The sequence below is a fragment of the Oenanthe melanoleuca genome, chromosome 4A, assembly GCF_029582105.1.
Source record: "Oenanthe melanoleuca isolate GR-GAL-2019-014 chromosome 4A, OMel1.0, whole genome shotgun sequence".
Classification (NCBI taxonomy): domain Eukaryota; kingdom Metazoa; phylum Chordata; class Aves; order Passeriformes; family Muscicapidae; genus Oenanthe; species Oenanthe melanoleuca.
Genome location: NC_079338.1, coordinates 3,766,724 through 3,783,655, shown reverse-complemented (window position 1 = coordinate 3,783,655; position 16,932 = coordinate 3,766,724). Strand labels below are relative to the sequence as shown.

The 16,932-nt window shown below is 50.0% G+C and overlaps 3 protein-coding genes across 3 annotated transcripts; 2 read left to right on the top strand and 1 right to left on the bottom strand.

Moving 5' to 3' along the window:
• Positions 1-1,279: 1,279 nt before the first annotated feature.
• Positions 1,280-2,680, bottom strand: LOC130253061 (40-kDa huntingtin-associated protein-like). The gene has a single exon (XM_056491335.1). It carries the CDS (start codon positions 2,620-2,622, stop codon positions 1,555-1,557), a length of 1,068 nt encoding a protein of 355 aa, XP_056347310.1. The 5' UTR covers positions 2,623-2,680; the 3' UTR covers positions 1,280-1,554.
• A 1,194-nt stretch (positions 2,681-3,874) lies between these two features.
• Positions 3,875-10,785, top strand: TRMT2B (tRNA methyltransferase 2 homolog B). Its single transcript, XM_056491425.1, has 12 exons — positions 3,875-4,144; positions 4,896-4,950; positions 5,394-5,513; positions 5,919-6,018; positions 6,163-6,233; positions 6,681-6,827; positions 6,960-7,054; positions 7,575-7,789; positions 7,900-8,001; positions 8,165-8,284; positions 9,205-9,304; positions 9,885-10,785. The coding sequence occupies exons 1-12, from the start codon at positions 3,987-3,989 to the stop codon at positions 10,009-10,011; spliced, it is 1,410 nt and encodes a 469-aa protein (XP_056347400.1). The 5' UTR covers positions 3,875-3,986; the 3' UTR covers positions 10,012-10,785.
• A 918-nt stretch (positions 10,786-11,703) lies between these two features.
• TMEM35A (transmembrane protein 35A) lies at positions 11,704-16,449 on the top strand. The gene is made up of 2 exons (XM_056491427.1): positions 11,704-12,081; positions 14,904-16,449. Exons 1-2 carry the CDS (start codon positions 11,962-11,964, stop codon positions 15,288-15,290), a joined length of 507 nt encoding a protein of 168 aa, XP_056347402.1. The 5' UTR covers positions 11,704-11,961; the 3' UTR covers positions 15,291-16,449.
• The last annotated feature ends 483 nt before the right edge of the window (positions 16,450-16,932 follow it).

The following is a 16,932-nucleotide window of genomic DNA, read 5'->3' as shown; positions in this document are numbered from 1 at the left end:
CCGCGTCACAGGCACAGGTCCCGCCCCCCGCGTCACAGGCACAGGTCCCGCCCCTCCGCGTCACCGGCCCCGCCCCCCGAGTAACCGGCGCTGCCCCATCACCGGCCGCGCACGCCCCCGGCACCGGCCCCGCCCCCGGCACCGGCCCCGCCCCTTCGGCCGCCCGGGACCGCCCATCCTCTGCGCTACCGCGGAGTTACAGTTCTCGTTACAGTTCTCGTTACAGTTCTATTTCTTGGAATTTAAGGAAACGGACATGTTGTGATTTCGCCGCACGGGTTTTCAGTTTTGCCTCCCAGCCTGGCGCATCCATGACTAACCTAGCTATAAAATAACATCCAGTTCGGATCCGAGCCTTTCTCAACTACCCTTTTTCCTTGTCGAAAAGAGGCTTGTGGTAATTAAGGCTTCTTAAAATTAGTAACTTCTCTGCGTTTCACAGGGGAAAACGGCAAGTTCTTCATTACTTAAATATGGAAAATGAAAAACACTTGAAAAACAAACACTGGCAAAGATCGGGAAAAAATGCTGTTTCCAGATCCAAATATTAAGACCACTGTTTAATTACTTCTTACCTCTAGGTTCTCTGCCAGGTGTACGAACTGGATTGCCTTCTTTCTGAAAGCCTCAGCCTCTGCAGGGTCTCTTGGAGTACTGAGTGTTTGTTTCACTGACCTAGAATTGCTCTTTGTCCACCCAACACGCACACCCCCAGGGCATCTCCAGCTTCTAGGATAAAGCCTGCCCTGCTTTAGGGACTGCTGGAATTCAGCAAGGACTGTCTGTACCCAACAGCTGAGTGCACCATAGACAGCAGAGTCTTTTCTCCTCTAAAGCTGCCTTCACTTAAATGTCCCAAGAAGCAGAAATGAAGAGACAGAAGTACCCGAAAGCAGATGGATAACAGCTAAAAAGAATTAAACAAATAGTCCACATTCCAGTAACTCCAGTAACTTCACCACCTCCACCATTAATTCCATTCCCAAATTCCCTTAGCTGAAGTAGATTTGCCATCGTGCAGGCTCAGTTCTCTGGGTTAACAGCTGCTACAGAGACTGGAGTCAGCCACCATCACCTTAGGAACCACTTGTAGGTCAGTGACCAACTCCTTTTGTCCACCACAAAACTCAGGGCCTCGTGCTGGCTGCAGTGTCTGTTGTTTTCAGGACAGGGAAAAATTATTTTTATGCAGGTTTTTCGGTTTTTTGTTTGGTTGTTGGTTTTTTTTTAATCACTCTTAACAAGACTTGATTCCTAAACACCCAAATGCTTCAACACATATAAATTGCAGCCAGTCTTTTAATGGACAGCTTCCTTCTGCCCTGAAATGGCCTTTCTACTGTAGGGTTACACTTCTTCCAAGCATGACAACTTTCAGTACATACAGTGAGTAGTTTACTGTGACACAAGGCAAACGTGTAGATGAACGCATTCTCTCATCAACCATTACTCCACTGCGTTACAGAACTCGTATGAAAAATAAATAACAGGATAAAGTCTGTGCTGGCACCGGCTGTAGCGACCAGTCCGAGCTGTCCGTGCGGGCGGTGGCGCTCAGAGCCCCTGTCCGGCGGGGCTCAGCATCTCCTGCAGCACCAGGTGCAGCAGATGGTTCTGCTCGGCGCTCAGCAGCGGCCACAGCTCGGTCTGCAGCGCCTTCAGCGCCTCCGCGTCCTTCTCCTGGCACGCCAGCACGGCCGACTGCAGCAGCAGGAACAGCTCGGCCGGCAGGTAGCTGGCGGCCGGCGGCAGCGCCCCGCCCGTGCCGGTGCCGCTCGCGGTGCCCGCTCCGCCGTCGGGCGCCTCCCAGCAGTACTGCTCCAGCGTGCGGGCGTGCTCGGGCAGCAGCTTGGCGGGCGGCGGCTGCAGCAGGAGCAGCAGCAGCACCCGCGACACCTCGCAGCGCGCCAGCACGTCCAGGAAGGCGCCGCCGGGCGCGGCCCCGGCCCCGGCCGCACCGCCCAGCCCGGCCCCGGCCAGCGCCTGCGCCCGCGTCAGCGTGGCCAGCGCCCCGGCGTAGTCGCGGGCCAGCAGCAGGCAGGACGCGCGCTCGGCCAGGCAGCGCAGGGCCTGCAGCGGCAGCCGCGCCGCCGTCAGCAGCTCCGCCGCCCGCTGCAGGGGCGCGGCGGCGCGGGCGGGCTGCCCCGTGTCGCGGAGCGCCGCCGCCAGCTCCAGGCACGGCCCGGCCGCCAGCGCGGGCTGTCCCCGCTCCAGGTGCAGGCGGGCGGCGAAGGCCCCGCAGCTCTGCGCCGCCGCCACGTGCTCGCCGAAGCCGCCGCGCAGCCCCAGGCGCTGCCGCAGGTCCCGCTCCTGGCGCAGGAAGAGCCGCGCGGCCTCGGCCAGCGCGGCCGCCTCGGCGGGGCCGTGGAACAGGCTCTGGGCGCAGCGCGCCACGGCCAGCTGGCACCAGGCGGCGTAGGGCAGGCTCTCCTGGGCGCGCAGCTCCCGCGCCAGCGCCGCGAACTGCTCCGCCGCCTCCGCGACGTTCGGTTTCCGCAGGAACCGCCGCCGCAGCTTGGCCGACACCAGCCGGTACCGAGACAGGAAATCGCCGTCGCCGCCGAGCCCCGGCCCGGAGCCGCCCGCCCCGCCGGGGCCGGAGCCGCCGCCCGCCGACAGCATCGCGGGCCCAGCGCGGAACTGACGCGCCGCGCCGGGCCGCGCTCCTCCGCGCGCCGCCGGCCAATCAGCGCCCGCCCCGCCCCTCGCGGCCGGCCAATCAGCGCCCGCGCCGGCTGCTCGTGACAGTGGGGCGTGGCGAGGGCGAGGCCAATGCAGCCGGCGCCTCCCAGCTGTCATGGGCGTGGCTAAACACGGCGAGCACCACCCCGGCAATGTAGCGGGCCTGAACTGTGTGGCGCCCCCTTGCGGAGTGGAGGACCCGCGCTCCTGCTCCGGCCGCACCGGGACGAGGAGCGGGACCAGGACCGGGACCGGGCGGGGAGAGGGCCAGGCTCTGAAGTTCATGGGGCAAATGGTAGCAAGTGGGTGGGTGAGCCTCCTGGCCAAAGGATGTGTGGCGGCAGGAATTTAAGGTGACATCAAGGGTGACAGATATCATAGAATCACAGAATCACTAGGTTGAAAGACCTTTAAGATCATGGAGTCCAACCCATGCCCTAGCATCTTAACTAAACCATGGCAATGAGTGCCACATCCAAGCTTTTTGTAAACACATCCAGGCATGGTGATTCCACCACCTCTCTGGGAAGACCATTCCAGTACTTTATCACTCTTTCCATAAAAAACTTTTTCCTAATATCCAACCTATGTTTCCCTCGGTGCAGCTTAGGATTGTGTCCTCTCGTTCTGTTAGCTGCAGCTTGGAGAAAGAGACCAACCCCACCTGACTACAGCCACCTTTCAAGAAGTTGTAGAGGTAAACACGTGGACAAGAGAACTCTTGAGTCCCTAGGTAGATAAACGATAAACTCGGGGAATCCGCAGCGCTGAGAATATTCGGTGCCCGAGAGGGTTAAGCGAGCATGGGACCACGCATGCTTGTGTGCTCCTCGTTTTCCTTGAGCATCTGCGGGAGGCACTGCCTGGGCTGGCTGGGAGAGGCTGTTCTTGCGCTCCTGCCCAAATGGGCACACGTACCCAACTGCACCCACCCTGCCAGCCGAGGGGACACGGCAGCCACACCTCCCTCCTGCTCTCCGCAGTCCTGAGCATCCCCGACAGGCTCGGGGGCAGGTGGCACTGAGCTTCCAGTCTGTCCCAGGCCACCCCAGGGCTGTGACATTCGCTAGCCGTGTCCGACCAGCACAGGGGTGAAAGTTCAGCCCTCCCCAGCGCCGCCCGCTCCCGCAGCCGCCGGAGCTCGGCGGGCAGCCCGGGGCGGGGAGCGGGGCCGGGCACGGGGAGGTCGCTGGGATGTCACCGCGCCCCTTCCGCCGCCGGTACCGCTGCGGGAGCGGGGCGGGTTCCCCTGTCCCTGCCCGGAGCGGGGCCGGTTCCCCAGCCCGTGCCGCTGCTCGGCTGCCATGGCTCTGTGCTCTGTGCTGGGGCCACCGCGCTGCCCCCTCCGCCCCCCGCCGCTCGCCCTGCTCCGCAGCCCGGTGACAACCACAGCAGCAACGTGGGCAGGGAAGAAAAAGGCCAGGGTGAGCTGCAGCCTGCCGGAGCCCTCCTGGGAGGAGAGGTATGGCTTTTCCAAAATGACCAAGCATTCTTTTTAAAGCAGCAAGCGCCTAAAGCTGTGAACGTGGTGGGTTGGGGGTTTACTTACATCCAGTAGGAATAGGGCTAGGGCTCGTCTTGTTTGCTTGGAGTCTGGCCTGGGGAGGGGATAGTGGAGAAGACGAATGAAGTTTTGAGAGGAAAGGAGGAGATAAGTTGCCATTTTGGCAAACAAAAAGTGATAGTCCACTCAATTTGCACTCCTGGATCTCAGAGTAATTGACTCTGGGTGTTGTGGAAGCAGCTTCAAAAATCCTAGCTAAGCAATAGCTGCAACTTATCCAGCTGCAGGATGGTGTTCCCCACGGTCTCAGGAAGTCTGTTAGGAGTGCTTGAATCGTATCAGCCTCACCTCTTTTTAGGGGTCTTTTATACGTGTATTTTTCTTTTTTTTTATTTATTTTTTTTTCCACCAGCTTTTATGTGTTTTGTTCTTGCTTGTTCTGCTTTGGGTATTAGTAGTGGCAAGTTCTGAGGTTTATCTCTAAACTAATTCTGTGTGTGTGGCTGGGTCAGTGTAAATGGGCAGCTTGAAATTTCCTCCTGCTACACACAAACTGTGTCTCCCTGGGAGTCTGGCTGTTCACAGCCAGCCCTGGTGCAGAGCCCACACCAGAACTGTCCTTGCCCATGAAGTATCTGTCAGGGATGTTATGCCATAGGAATCAGGAGTCAAGTAGCTCTGGGCACTGCCTTGCTGTTGTGCTTTCCAGGTTAGCAAATGCAGTGACACCACTGTGGAGACTTCCCTACCAAGAGCAGCTGCAGGTAAGATGTGTTTACACAGACTTTTCTCTGTTATGTTACCTCCAACTGTCCCTCCTAATCTCTTGAGCTTAATGCTGCAAACTCTTCAGACCCCATTTACTGCTGCTTTAATCCTGTTCTTGTGAAGGATAAATGGGAGGTTCCTTTTAGTACAGAGGATGGGGATTTACACAGTGATCCTGTCCTCTGTGGGACTGCTGTGCTTCACTGGGGCTTCAGGTTAGACAAAGTGTTCCAGGCCAGCATTTGGGGACCATAGACCAGGATTTTTCTTTCTTCCTGTTTCTCCAAGCAGCTGTGGTTATGAAAAAGGCAGAGTTCCTCTGGGGCTATATGTTCACTTGCAGTTTTTCCTCCTGTTGGACTTCCCAGAGGTGGGTGATGAAGAGCTGGACCATCATGTGGTCCTGTGAGAGTGTTTCTGCCTCAGAACTCCTCTGCAGGTAAAGTATGAAAGCCAGAGGAAGATCTTGCAGACACTGGCATCTCATCTGGAGGAGCTGGGCATAGATGCACAGAAACCTGGTGGGCTGTGTTGTCCTCTGCAGCCTGTAGTCCCTTCGGTGAGTGTCCTATGGGAATGCTCTTCCCTCTGAGCCATGAACAGTCTCTCACTCAACTCAAGAGTCTCATGGGGGGCATAATTTGGTTGCAGAAACTGTGTCTGAGTCAATCCTTGCTAATTTGTCCTTTTCAGCTTGTGGCTGCCCAAGAGTGAGATAAGCCCTGGAACCCTTTTTCTTGTGCCTAAGGTCTCTCTGTTAAACCTGCCACTATTCTGTCACTGAGAGCCACTTCTTGTTCCCCAGGGGCAGTAGTGGAGTTCTTGTGCACAAGCTCTGTGTCTGTTTTGCCCATTCACATACATCTTCCCATGTTGGCAACAGAATAACAGGCTGGGGTTTGGCTTTCCTCCATCGCTTTTTCATTTAATCCTAGGCTTTGCTTTTTTTTCTTTTCTCCCCCAGCCCATCATTAATGGCTACCGAAACAAATCGACTTTCTCTGTGAACCGAGGACCAGATGGGAACCCCAAAACTGTGGGGTTGTATGTAGGAACTGGCAGAGGTCAGTGCAGGACAAGAAACTCATAGAAAACTGCTGGCATGGGTGTGGGGATGGAGAAAGGACTCCACAGTTTATCATGTCAGATGCTACAGTGGTTGATGTGCCCTGAACCAGAGCAATTAAATCCTGTCCATCTCTCTACAGAAAGAAATATTGTCTGTGTGAAAGCCAACCATGTGGAGAACATACCCTCAAAACACAAACAAGTAGCCCAGGTAAATAAATAAGTCATGTCTGTCCCTTCACTGTGGAATAGAGAGATCGCAATAACTCTTACTTGGGAGAAAACTGTAATTTTAATTGTACTATGTTTTCAAGTCCACTTTCATGAAGTTCTGAAAAACTTCATGCCTGATTCTAGTTGGTGGATAAAATACTTTTATGAAAACTCACATGTTAGTATTGCAGTCCATAAAGTGTCCTGAGTAATGAAGTTAGTCAAGTGACAATGTATTCCTGCCAATCTATTAAAATACATAAAATTGCAAATTAAGATCATTAAAACCTGTTATCTTTCAAGAGCCTGGAAGGAGCTTTCACCCAGTATATTAAAATCAAACAGAAAGAGCACACCACAGTGGTGGAAGGGCTGCCTGTCTGGGGGCCTAAGAGCAGGGCAGGTATCTTCATGGTGCTAAAGGTGCCATTTCCCCTCCCCTCAGTGCTATGAGGAGTTCATCTGTCACTCCCCCCTGGACTCCTGCATCCTCTTCCATGAAGGTGGACACTGGCGAGAGCTCGTGGTTCGTAGCAGCAGCTGTGGCCACACCATGGCTATTGTCACCTTCCACCCCCAGCAGCTGGGCCAGGTGAGCATGTGGAGAGCAGGGCAAGAGGCACAGCCACATCTGGCTGAGCTGAGCCTGCTGGCTGTGGTGCTGGGGAGAGGGGTCTAACCAGGTTACCCAAAGAGGCAGCTTTTCCTTTCTCACTCTTGACAGGAGGCACTGACTACTCAGAAAGATTTGCTGAAGGAGTTCTTCACACGTGGGCCTGGAGCAGTCTGTGACTTGACTTCACTTTATTTCCAAGAGAGGTAAATGCCTTGATGGGGGAGTGAGTGGAAACAAAGCCACCCCTTTCTTCTACCCCCTTTCTGACCAAATTCAAATTCCACCAGTTCAGGGAAAGCTGGAAGAAAATGACAGATATTTGGATTCCTCTTGAAGATGTGGCTTTAAGATGGCCCCATCTTTTATTTTTCCAGATTTATTTGAACATGCTGTGGCTCTACCTGATGGGAATTACGAGTCTGGGAAACTTAAAGAAAAAACTTCCAGTGACTATCCCAAGAGAGTAAATCCCATTAGGTGCAAAACTGGGGAATAGACCTGAGGAAGGCTGCCTTCTGCTAAGCAATTTTGATCCTTTTAGTGAAATTTAGCAAGTCACAGATTCCCTATGAATAATCAAATACTTTAATCTTATTGAAAGGCTCACATGAAATATAAGTTGTTGGGGGGAAGAACTATCCTCGCTGCCCATGAGCACCCTGGGGATGGAAACCAGCTCCTCTCTGCTGCCTTCCAACAGCTGTTTTTTGTGTGATCTGCCAGCACCATGACACGCTGCTCCCATGAGCAGTCCCCCTACCAGCTGCTCCACGGAGCACCGCACATCTTTGAAGAGCTTCTTGGCCTGAAGTTCCGCATCTCTCCAGACGCCTTTTTCCAAGTCAACACGGCTGGAGCAGAAGTTCTGTACCAGGCAGTCGGGGAGCTCTGCCAGGCTACTGGGGACACTGTTCTCCTTGACATCTGCTGTGGAACAGGTGGGTTCCTGGGCTCCCAGAGCTCTGCATTCCAGAGATGATCCTTGCTATGTGAGGACCTGTTTCTTCAGCATGAATGTGTGGAGTATTTTTTTTTCCTGCGTTTCCAGGCACAATTGGTCTCTCTCTGGCTCACCGAGTGTCCAAGGTTATTGGTGTTGAGGTGGTGGAGAAGGCAATAGAGGATGCTGAGTGGAATGCAGCATTCAATGGTGAGTTCAGACTCACTGTGGCAAAACGTTTCAAACCAAATGCTGAAAAACCAGAGTAGAAGTGAGAGGGACCCTAACCAGTTACCTTCACAGCAAAGGGTAGTTCATGTTATACCTAACTCTTGGTGAGACTCAGTTCATGTGGTTGCTTTCTGTTTCACAGGGATCTCAAACTGTGAGTTTCACAGTGGAAAGGCAGAGGCTGTGTTACCACAGCTCCTGGCATCGTGGGAGGATGCCCAACCGCTTGTTGCTGTGGTGAACCCTTCTCGGGCTGGCCTACGTGAGAGAAAATGCTACTTATTTTCATCTTGTAAACACAGAGTTTTGAACAAGTCCTGTGAGACCTGTTATACTGGCTCTAAACTCTTTCCTTGCTTAGTCTCTTGTTTCTTGTTGCTGACAGAAGCTAAAAGCCCATAAAGTCTGCTGTTTTCAGTGCCTTCATCATGCTTTCTCTTTAGCTCGAATCTTTTTTCCATCTATCACAGGCTCACACAATTATTTAAGAGAGAAGGGACCTCTGGAGGTCTGTGGTGCAACCTCTCAACTATAGCAAGGCCAACTTCAGAGTTGTATGAGGTTGCATAGGGATGTAAAGCCTAGCTGAGGTTTGAATGTGTCCAAGGGTGTACCCCCTCTCCTGAAAATGTTTTCCCTAATATATTTCATCAGGATATTCCCTATGATGCCATACATATATTGTTCTTATCCTCTTCTCATGCCCCTCTGAGAAGATTCTCAGTTATCTGTAATCCCCCCTGAGGTCCCTGAAGATAGCAAATGCATCCTTGCTTACCTTCTCTTCCCCAGGATGAATAACTCAGCCCTCAAACTGTCTCAGCGGTCTCTCCTGGAGTGTGTACTAGGAACTCACACACTGGTCCTGGTGCCCAGATACACGCTCACAAGTGTGTGTGGAAGGTTTTATATGCCTTTGCATAATTGAGTAACATTTTTCTTTCATCCTCCATCCCCCTGGGAAGCAGAGGGACTTCTCCTATTGCTCTGCCCTGCCTGCCAAATTGGTTATGCTGTCAGCCAGCAGTGTGGGTCGCACCTATGACTTCCTGAGAGACTGCATCTGAGACAGAATGTAGCAAAATATGCATCTGTATTTTTGACAGTTCTGTGATGCTGTGTAGTCATTCCTTCTGGAGAGCTCAGGATGGTGGTGGGAAAGCAGGGTGTGTGTTTTTGCAGATTACAGGATGGTACGAGCCATCCGGAACTGCAGGTCCATCCGCAGGCTGCTCTACATCTCCTGCAAGCCAGAGGGTGAAGCCATGAGGAACTTCCTTGAGTGAGCACTCTCCTCCTTTCTGTTCATCTCAGTGACAGACCCTGTTAAGTCCAGACAAGGCATCAGTGAGGAATGATGCAAACATAGCACAATGATATTAAGCATCCATCTGAAAAAAAAAAGCACACCTGGATGTGAGATACAGAGTTCATCTGGTTCACTGCAGGAAGGTTGGCCCCTCACCAAGAAAGGGAAGCCAAGGGGATTTGTCACCTGCTTAGGGGTTAATCATGTAGCTTTATCTGGTCAGCTTTTAGCTGGGGCAGACCCAGGTGATAAATCTGTCTGCAGGTAGCTATAAGGGCAGTGCAAAACTGAAATTGAATGTCTTTCAGCTGGGATGGCATGTGAGAAAAGGAGCTTTTAACTTGCCACTGGCTGTTCAGCTTGTCCCTGAGGTTTTCAGAGCTGGTTGGGGATTCAGTATTGATGGTTCCACCCCTCACTGAGTGTCAGCTGCAGACGCTGAGGAATGTTAGCCAAACACATGATACTTCCTTTGTGGATCCCCTTGGACTGTTATACCAGTGGTGGGAAGGCTTCTGCTACTGGTCTAAAGGATGCTCTTTGCTTTCCACAGGCTATGCTGCCCACCTGACCCACGGAAGAAGCTGACAGGGGAGCCATTTGCCCCTGTGCTGGCTATTCCTTTTGACATGTTTCCTCACACTGTTCATTGTGAGCTGCTGCTGCTGTTCACCCGCTGACAAGGAGTGAGGAATGAGCTCTGAGAGCTTGGGAAGCAACCTCCTCCTGTCCTGAAGAGCTAATGTAGTTAGGATTTTAACTTATTTTCTGTGAAGTTGTATAAAAATAAATAATTTTGGGGTTCCTCTTACTTTGGCTTGCCTACCCACACTGTTCTGTAAGGAACTACTTGGATTTCTGGGGTGAAAAAGTTCTCTGTAGCATTTCATCACCCTTCCCCTGCAAACCTTGGGCTGCTGGTTAAAGCAGCCTGGAAAAGACTCTCCCTTAGTTGAGGAATATGCCCAGGGCTGGTAGCTCTGTGTTGGAGCTGTAAATCATGCCCTGGATAGTGGGAAATCGCTGGAGCCCCAGGCAAGGAGCCGTGAATGGGTGCTGACCTTGGGCCTAACAAAGGACACAGGACTTCCAACGATGGGTGTGGGTGGCTTCTCACCCACAGATTCCCACAAACCAATGAACAATGAGAAGACACCTCTAATTTTCCACTGGTCAGAACTGTTGTGGGAGATTTAGGATGGAAGAGTATGAAAGCCCAGGGATTCCTTTGTTGGGGTCCTTGCCTGGAGGAGGCACCAGCTTCGACAATGAGATTTTTCTATAAAACAAAATAAAACAGATTTCAGTTTCTCTCTTCCACATCTGCCTCCCCCTTCTCCACTAATGATTGCTGATGCCTAAGTATGAAGTGCCCTGTGAGAATGTCAGCTGCAATGTTTTTCCTCTTCAGGATGTTCTGCAATAGCTAATTAAATTTTTTCTTCTGTTTTGTATGTGTCCTCTCCTGCTCACAGTGTTGTTATATTTCTCCTGCTCTTCCAGAGATGGAGCTGCTGCAATGGGGAGGGGAGTCTGAGTGAGTAGAGCTCCTTTGTGTTGTTGAGCCTCAGAATGATTTGAATCAAGGCTGATAAACTCCCAAGGAAGCTGCGAGAGCTGCCTGTATTTTTCAGACTTTTGACTCCAGTCCTGAGCTTTGAATAATAACAACAACCAGTTCTCAAGCCATGGGAGCTCAAAATTACATGTGTTTAGGACTTGAGAATTATTACACCATAAAGGGAGTGATGATGAGATTCCTGCCAGGCATAGGAAATGCCACTCTTGCACTATCCCATGAGTGTAGGTTTTTACACACACTGCAGCCTCTCGTTTTCATTTTATACCAAAGGATGTATTCCAGCAGTTCTGCTTCATGTAATTATACCTTAGTTTCTCACTGTGAGATCTCAATAGATTTCTGCTAGGTTTTGGTCAAAAGGAATTTTGTTGCATTGATTGGAGGGGACACAGTGACTTTAAATCAGAAAGTACCAGAGAATAATGAAACCTTTCCACTAGCCTCTGGAGAGCTGAACATACAGGATAGGTTTTATCTGCAGGGGGGGGCAGGTGGCACAAGTGGTCTCACCTTTCCTTTTGAGCATCAGGTTCCAGGAGAGCCACAGGGACAAAACATTTATTTTTGTTTCTTGGTGCAAATAAACGAAGCAATATGTTGTTTTCTATGTATGATCATCTGAATATCTGAAACTGAAAGCTGTGATGTACAAGAGACCCCTGCCCACTTCTCCACAGCACATTACTCCTGTGCCCTCTGCTAACATGTCCTTGTTTGCCCACTAATGAATAACTCTGCCTTGCCTTTGGCTGCCATCCCACATCCCTGGAATTGACTCATTTTCGGCTTTCTGTGGGCGATTTATGGAGCACACAAGGAAAGGAGAGGATGAGTTCCTCTTACGCTCCAGTGCTGGAGCTGCCTGGCTCTGGCTGCAGGGCTTTAGGACCCAGGCGTTGCTGAGTGGAGGAGGCTGAATCCCCTCCCGCTGTCATCCTCCTGCCTCTGCAGCTTTATTCCTACAGCCTTCAATGGTGACGGACTCCCTCCCACCCGGGCTGGCAGCCAGAGCCACAAGGCCTCGCTAGGAGCGGATCCCCGCGGCTCTATGGCATCTCCCAGGACCATCACCATCGTCGCCCTCTCGGTGGCCCTGGGGCTCTTCTTCGTCTTTATGGGGACCATCAAACTGACGCCCCGGCTCAGCAGGGATGCCTACAATGAGATGGTGAGTCGGGCAGCACGGAGGGAGGTGCTGTAGGGCTCTCCCGCCTTGCAGCAGGAGCAGGGGGGGACACAGGGGGTGACTGCCCTGGAGCCCGGAGCGAGGGGCAGGAGAGGGAAGAAGCCGATCTGACTCCTTACTTGACAGGCACGGAGAGAAGCCAATAATACGCAGTGCCCAAGATATCCTGGCAAACCTTGCCTGGGCTCCAGCTGAGCCTATCCACGGAGAAAGCTCTGGTGGATAAGGATGGGGAGGGGAGGCAAGGAGGATGGGGTGGCACAGCACACACAGCCTGCACAAGATGGGGACACAAGGATCTCTAAAAGCAAGGCCTGCAGAAGTGCCAGACATGCAGCAGGCAGGGACAGCTGATCCCCGAGGGAAAACCTATCCACTGCATGGGGGTAGGAAAAACAGATGCCTGCTCTGGCAGGTGTTCATCCTCAAAATTCAATGTTCTAAAGCAAGGATAATGATACTGACTGTCCCTACCTCACCAGACTTGTGCAGGGATTAATTAATGATCGTGAAATGCTTTGAGATTCTTAGCTGCCAGAGGAAGGTATTATTAATAGTCTCCTTATTATTCTCTTTGGCCTGAGAAATGAGCCTCTCCCCCTCTTGCCTAAGAGAAAAGGGGTGAGCAGAGGACAGAGAAGTCACTGTGTGCATTTCTCACCTGGTGAACTGGTTTATGCTCCTTTCTGCTGCAGAGCTTTGCCAGCTGTGAGCTGCAGGCAGGTGGGGGACTGGCTGCCACATTTTGCTTCCTCATCTGTGTTTATTTATTCTCCTGCCCTCCCCCCTCCAGCCTCCTGCTTCCCCAGTTATTTTATTGTGATGGTTAAAAAGATTAGTATAATTTTTGTGCCCCTAAAAAAAAATGCTGGAAGTTTCCAGCACATTCTATTCTCTCCTTTTGCTCCACCTGCCCAGCTGCTTTTCCTTAGCTCTCAAATAACATCTCAATTGCAGTGCCTAGTCTGCAGCCCAGCACAGGGATCTTTTACAGGAAAATCCCCAAGAAGTTACTCATGGGCAAGAGACACATGAGGTAAACCCCTAGAAAACAAAGCTCTCAAGCTTCTGCTACAGGGAAAAAAAACCCAACAAAATAAACCACAGAGACTTTAGGAACATTTCAAAATGCTTCCTCTGTAAAATATTTAGTTTCTGTGTCCTCTTCTGCTTTATCAAGAGTCAGGCCTACAGGTAGGAATGATCTCTGGTTTTATAAAGCAGGTATTACACAGCATCATTATTCTTCATAGTCCATATTGTTACATATTCATGGCTCATTAGGCTCTCCTGCCTTTGCTGTGCTACATATTGTGGTGGTCTGTCAGGTAATGCAGACAGTCAGGAAAAACCTGATATTGCTAATCCATAAGGGTGATTTTTTTGCCCCCAGCAAACAGAGAACCTCTGTTATCTATCTAAACCACCAAACTTGTAGTTTTTCATTCAGCAAAAAATACATTAACTTCCCTATTAAAATACCTAAAACACCAGAGTACTCTAGGACATGCTTATAGTACATTTCTTAAAAATGTTGTATTTTTCGCAGCTATTTAAAAATACTCTGCTTTGAGGTTTTAGTAACTGATGGTTTAAAATACATCCTTACAATGCAAACAGTTGAAGTAAATGTGTCAGGAGATCTTCAGTTTTTTTGTAGCAAAAATGACAATGCTGGATATTTTTAAACCACCTGTGAAGCATCAGATCCTCTCAGAAGGAAGCATCAAAATCTATGTGGGAAAGTTCTGTAGGCCTGTAATGTAGGTTTCCAAAGTTGTATGGAAGTAAATCCACAGTCTGATCAGTGCCTATGAGATTTGTACCTGAGATTTGGCTTCCAATTCCCTCACATTGATTAGAAAACAGAGAACACAATGGCAATAATGTCTTCAGGGATATTATACTCAAGTATATGTGGAAATAATTTTAGTGTCTCACACTGAATATAAGATTCTTGTTTAAAAAAATAAATAAATATATACATATATATATATAAGTAAATATGTTATTGCAAAACAAAAAGAGGAAAAACCCAAACAAAACAGTAAGGCTAGCAGCACCTTGTGCTCAAATGCAAGAACCTGGACATGTGTAAGGACAAAGGTTGTTTCTTTCCCCAAAAGAATGAGGCAGCTGTGTAAGCAGGCTGAGTCTTGCAACTTACACTGCTTCTAAATCCAGCATATCCAGAGAGCAAATAAGGTCAAATGTCAGCTTGCTTTCACCTGAGGAAATAAAGGATCATAAAGGTATGTAAGCACAGGATAGGACTGGTGAATCTCAGCTTTGGTGTTTAGTCCTACCCTAAGCCTGCACTGCCCATACCTACTGTAAACTGCTTTGGAATATTGTAAGTTGCTTTGGGATGTTGTAATTTGCATTAGAGTAGAAAGAGACTTATATTTACTTACTTTGGCTTTGCAGGGATTGGATGCATTAGCCAATTTTAAAGCACAAGGTACTCTTAGAAAGATGTTTGTTTGTTTTAACAACATGGTTCTGCATTGCTAATTCCAGAAATCAGAACCTGAGGTTTCAGGGTAAGGTACACCTGGCCCGGTAGAAGTTCCAAAGATGGATGAGAGGTTGCAGAACTGCTTTCCAGTGAAGAGACTACAGATTAGAAAGGGCAAATTGCAGATTGATGGTTTCATATACCTCCAAACAGAACCTTTACAGATTGGGTGTTGTACCAGAGGGGTCTGTGACATTGAAATAATTTTTAGGTCATGTTGCACATCAGCCTGTTCCAATGCAAGTCACCTTTGCCTTCACTTTCTCACATGGCTGCTTCATTCCAGAAACGAGCCTACAAAAGCTACGTGCGGGCCCTGCCCATGCTGAAGAAGATGGGAGTCAGCTCCATCCTCCTCCGCAAGAGCATCGGCGCGCTGGAAGTGGCGTGTGGCATTGTCATGACACTGGTGCCCGGCCGCCCCAAGGACGTGGCCAACTTCCTGCTGCTCCTCCTCGTGCTGGCTGTGCTCTTTTTCCACCAGCTGGTGGGGGACCCCCTGAAGCGTTATGCCCACGCCCTGGTCTTTGGGATCCTGCTCACCTGCCGCCTGCTGATCGCCCGCCAGCCCGAGGAGCTGCCGCCAGAGAAGAGGATGCTGTCGGTGAACGGGGATGAGCAGCCACTCATCCACGAAGCAGCTCCTGAGAAAGGCAAAATGAAGGTATCCTAGTTGAGTGCATGTGAGGAAACACGGACCCTCGAGGCAGCACTCTCCAAAATCACCCAGAAAATTTGTTTTTTATTTACCTACTTACATTTTTTTTTTTTTTTTTTGGTCTGTCTAAATAAAGTTGCACTTGGGGTCTGAGAGATACAAGGTATGTCTACACTGTAGTCTTGCTTTTGCTGCTGCCCTGTAATGTAGAAAAACACAAGCTAGCTTCCACAGGGACAGCTTGGAGGCAGTCGGCAACCCAGCTGGAGCAGTGCTGGCCTCAGCAGGAGCTGCAAAACCAGCCTGAGACCCTGGGCAGAGACCTGGGTGGGCACTCGGGCCACCCTGGCACTGCTGCAGTGGGAGATCGGTCCTGAGCACCAGCCCTCAGCCCCACGGCAGCAGAGCTGGCCTGGGTGGGCTGCTGCTGCCCAGGACAGTGGCTGGGCAGGACATGACACACATCTGCATTTCCCTTTCCATGGTCAAGGGGTAAAAGGGACCCTGTTACCAAAAAATTGCTGGTTTTGTGTGTTGGAGAGAGGGATTCCTTGGGCTTTGCTGCCTCGGTGCCAGTCCTTTCTATGGAATGGTTATCCAGAGAAAATATGGGGTGCTCTGTTTACATCTTTGATTTCTGTGCAGAGACTCCAAAACTGGGACAATGGCCTGATAACAGTAGTTTTTTGCCTGCTTCACATGAGGCAGTGGCATCTCTTTACCCTTCTTAGCAGTGAGTAAGGGTGCCTGGAGAGGGGATGGGGAGCAGGACTGCCCAAAGAACTCCAAAATATCTCTCTGATGTTGGCAAGTAGCACTGTGCCCCCAAGTTCTCTGCAAGCTCCTTTTTTTTCCCCCTCACAGCTACTGTGACTTTATAGAATTGTTGTTTATTTCTGGTAGACGAGGGTCTGAACAATTGCAGGTACCTCACTGCTCATCCCACATACAGCCCCAGTGAGCTGGGATAAGTCCTGTTACCAGAGCCTGAATCCCTGTGTTGTATCTGAAATCTTAGAGTGTCATAAGGAGCATGTGTTACCTCTGAAATTTGTCTGGTTTTCTTAATGTTTGTCTGTTTTCAGTTCTTACTTTTTTTCCTTTTTTTTTTATTTTTAAATTTTTTTTTTTAAATTTTAATTAGTCACAAAAATAAACTTTTTGAAATTTGGAGAAAATTGTCTTTACAGATACAAATTTTTTATTAAGAGACATATCTGAAAACATTTCCCTCTCATCAAACACACCACCAAAATGGGTAGAGTCATGTCAGGCAATTTGATAGACAAAGTGATGCAGAATGGAAGTCAGATAAACTCTACTTGGTTATATATTAATAACCACAGATATTTAAAAGAGACATTTGGGTACTTTACTGAAACAGTCTCAAATTTCTCCTACAGCTCAATGCAGCTGTGAGAAAAGGTAACTCCAGTAAACTGTCAGCATAGTATCTCTATGAAAATTGATTGTGGATGTTCATATGCAGTTTTCTCCTGAAGTTTGCTGCTAAAACAGATGCAGCCCTATATACACATACACATACATATATATATATATGTGCTGAAAAAGTCTCCTCCCAGAGCTCCAGATGGACTAAATCTCTCTTATCAGATGTGCACCCTGAACAAAGGAACCAGAGGGCCACCTCTGTCAG

What these genes read in the sequence shown, in the direction of transcription:
- TMEM35A (XM_056491427.1), top strand. Translation starts at nt 11,962, where the DNA reads ATGGCATCTCCCAGGACCATCACCATCGTCGCCCTCTCGGTGGCCCTG. An exon ending in GGGATGCCTACAATGAGATG is followed by an intron (nt 12,082 to 14,903) that starts GTGAGTCGGGCA and finishes GCTTCATTCCAG; the next exon opens with AAACGAGCCTACAAAAGCTA.
- LOC130253061 (XM_056491335.1), bottom strand. Translation starts at nt 2,622, where the DNA reads ATGCTGTCGGCGGGCGGCGGCTCCGGCCCCGGCGGGGCGGGCGGCTCC.
- TRMT2B (XM_056491425.1), top strand. Translation starts at nt 3,987, where the DNA reads ATGGCTCTGTGCTCTGTGCTGGGGCCACCGCGCTGCCCCCTCCGCCCC. An exon ending in GAGCCCTCCTGGGAGGAGAG is followed by an intron (nt 4,145 to 4,895) that starts GTATGGCTTTTC and finishes TGTGCTTTCCAG; the next exon opens with GTTAGCAAATGCAGTGACAC. An exon ending in GTGGAATGCAGCATTCAATG is followed by an intron (nt 8,002 to 8,164) that starts GTGAGTTCAGAC and finishes TCTGTTTCACAG; the next exon opens with GGATCTCAAACTGTGAGTTT.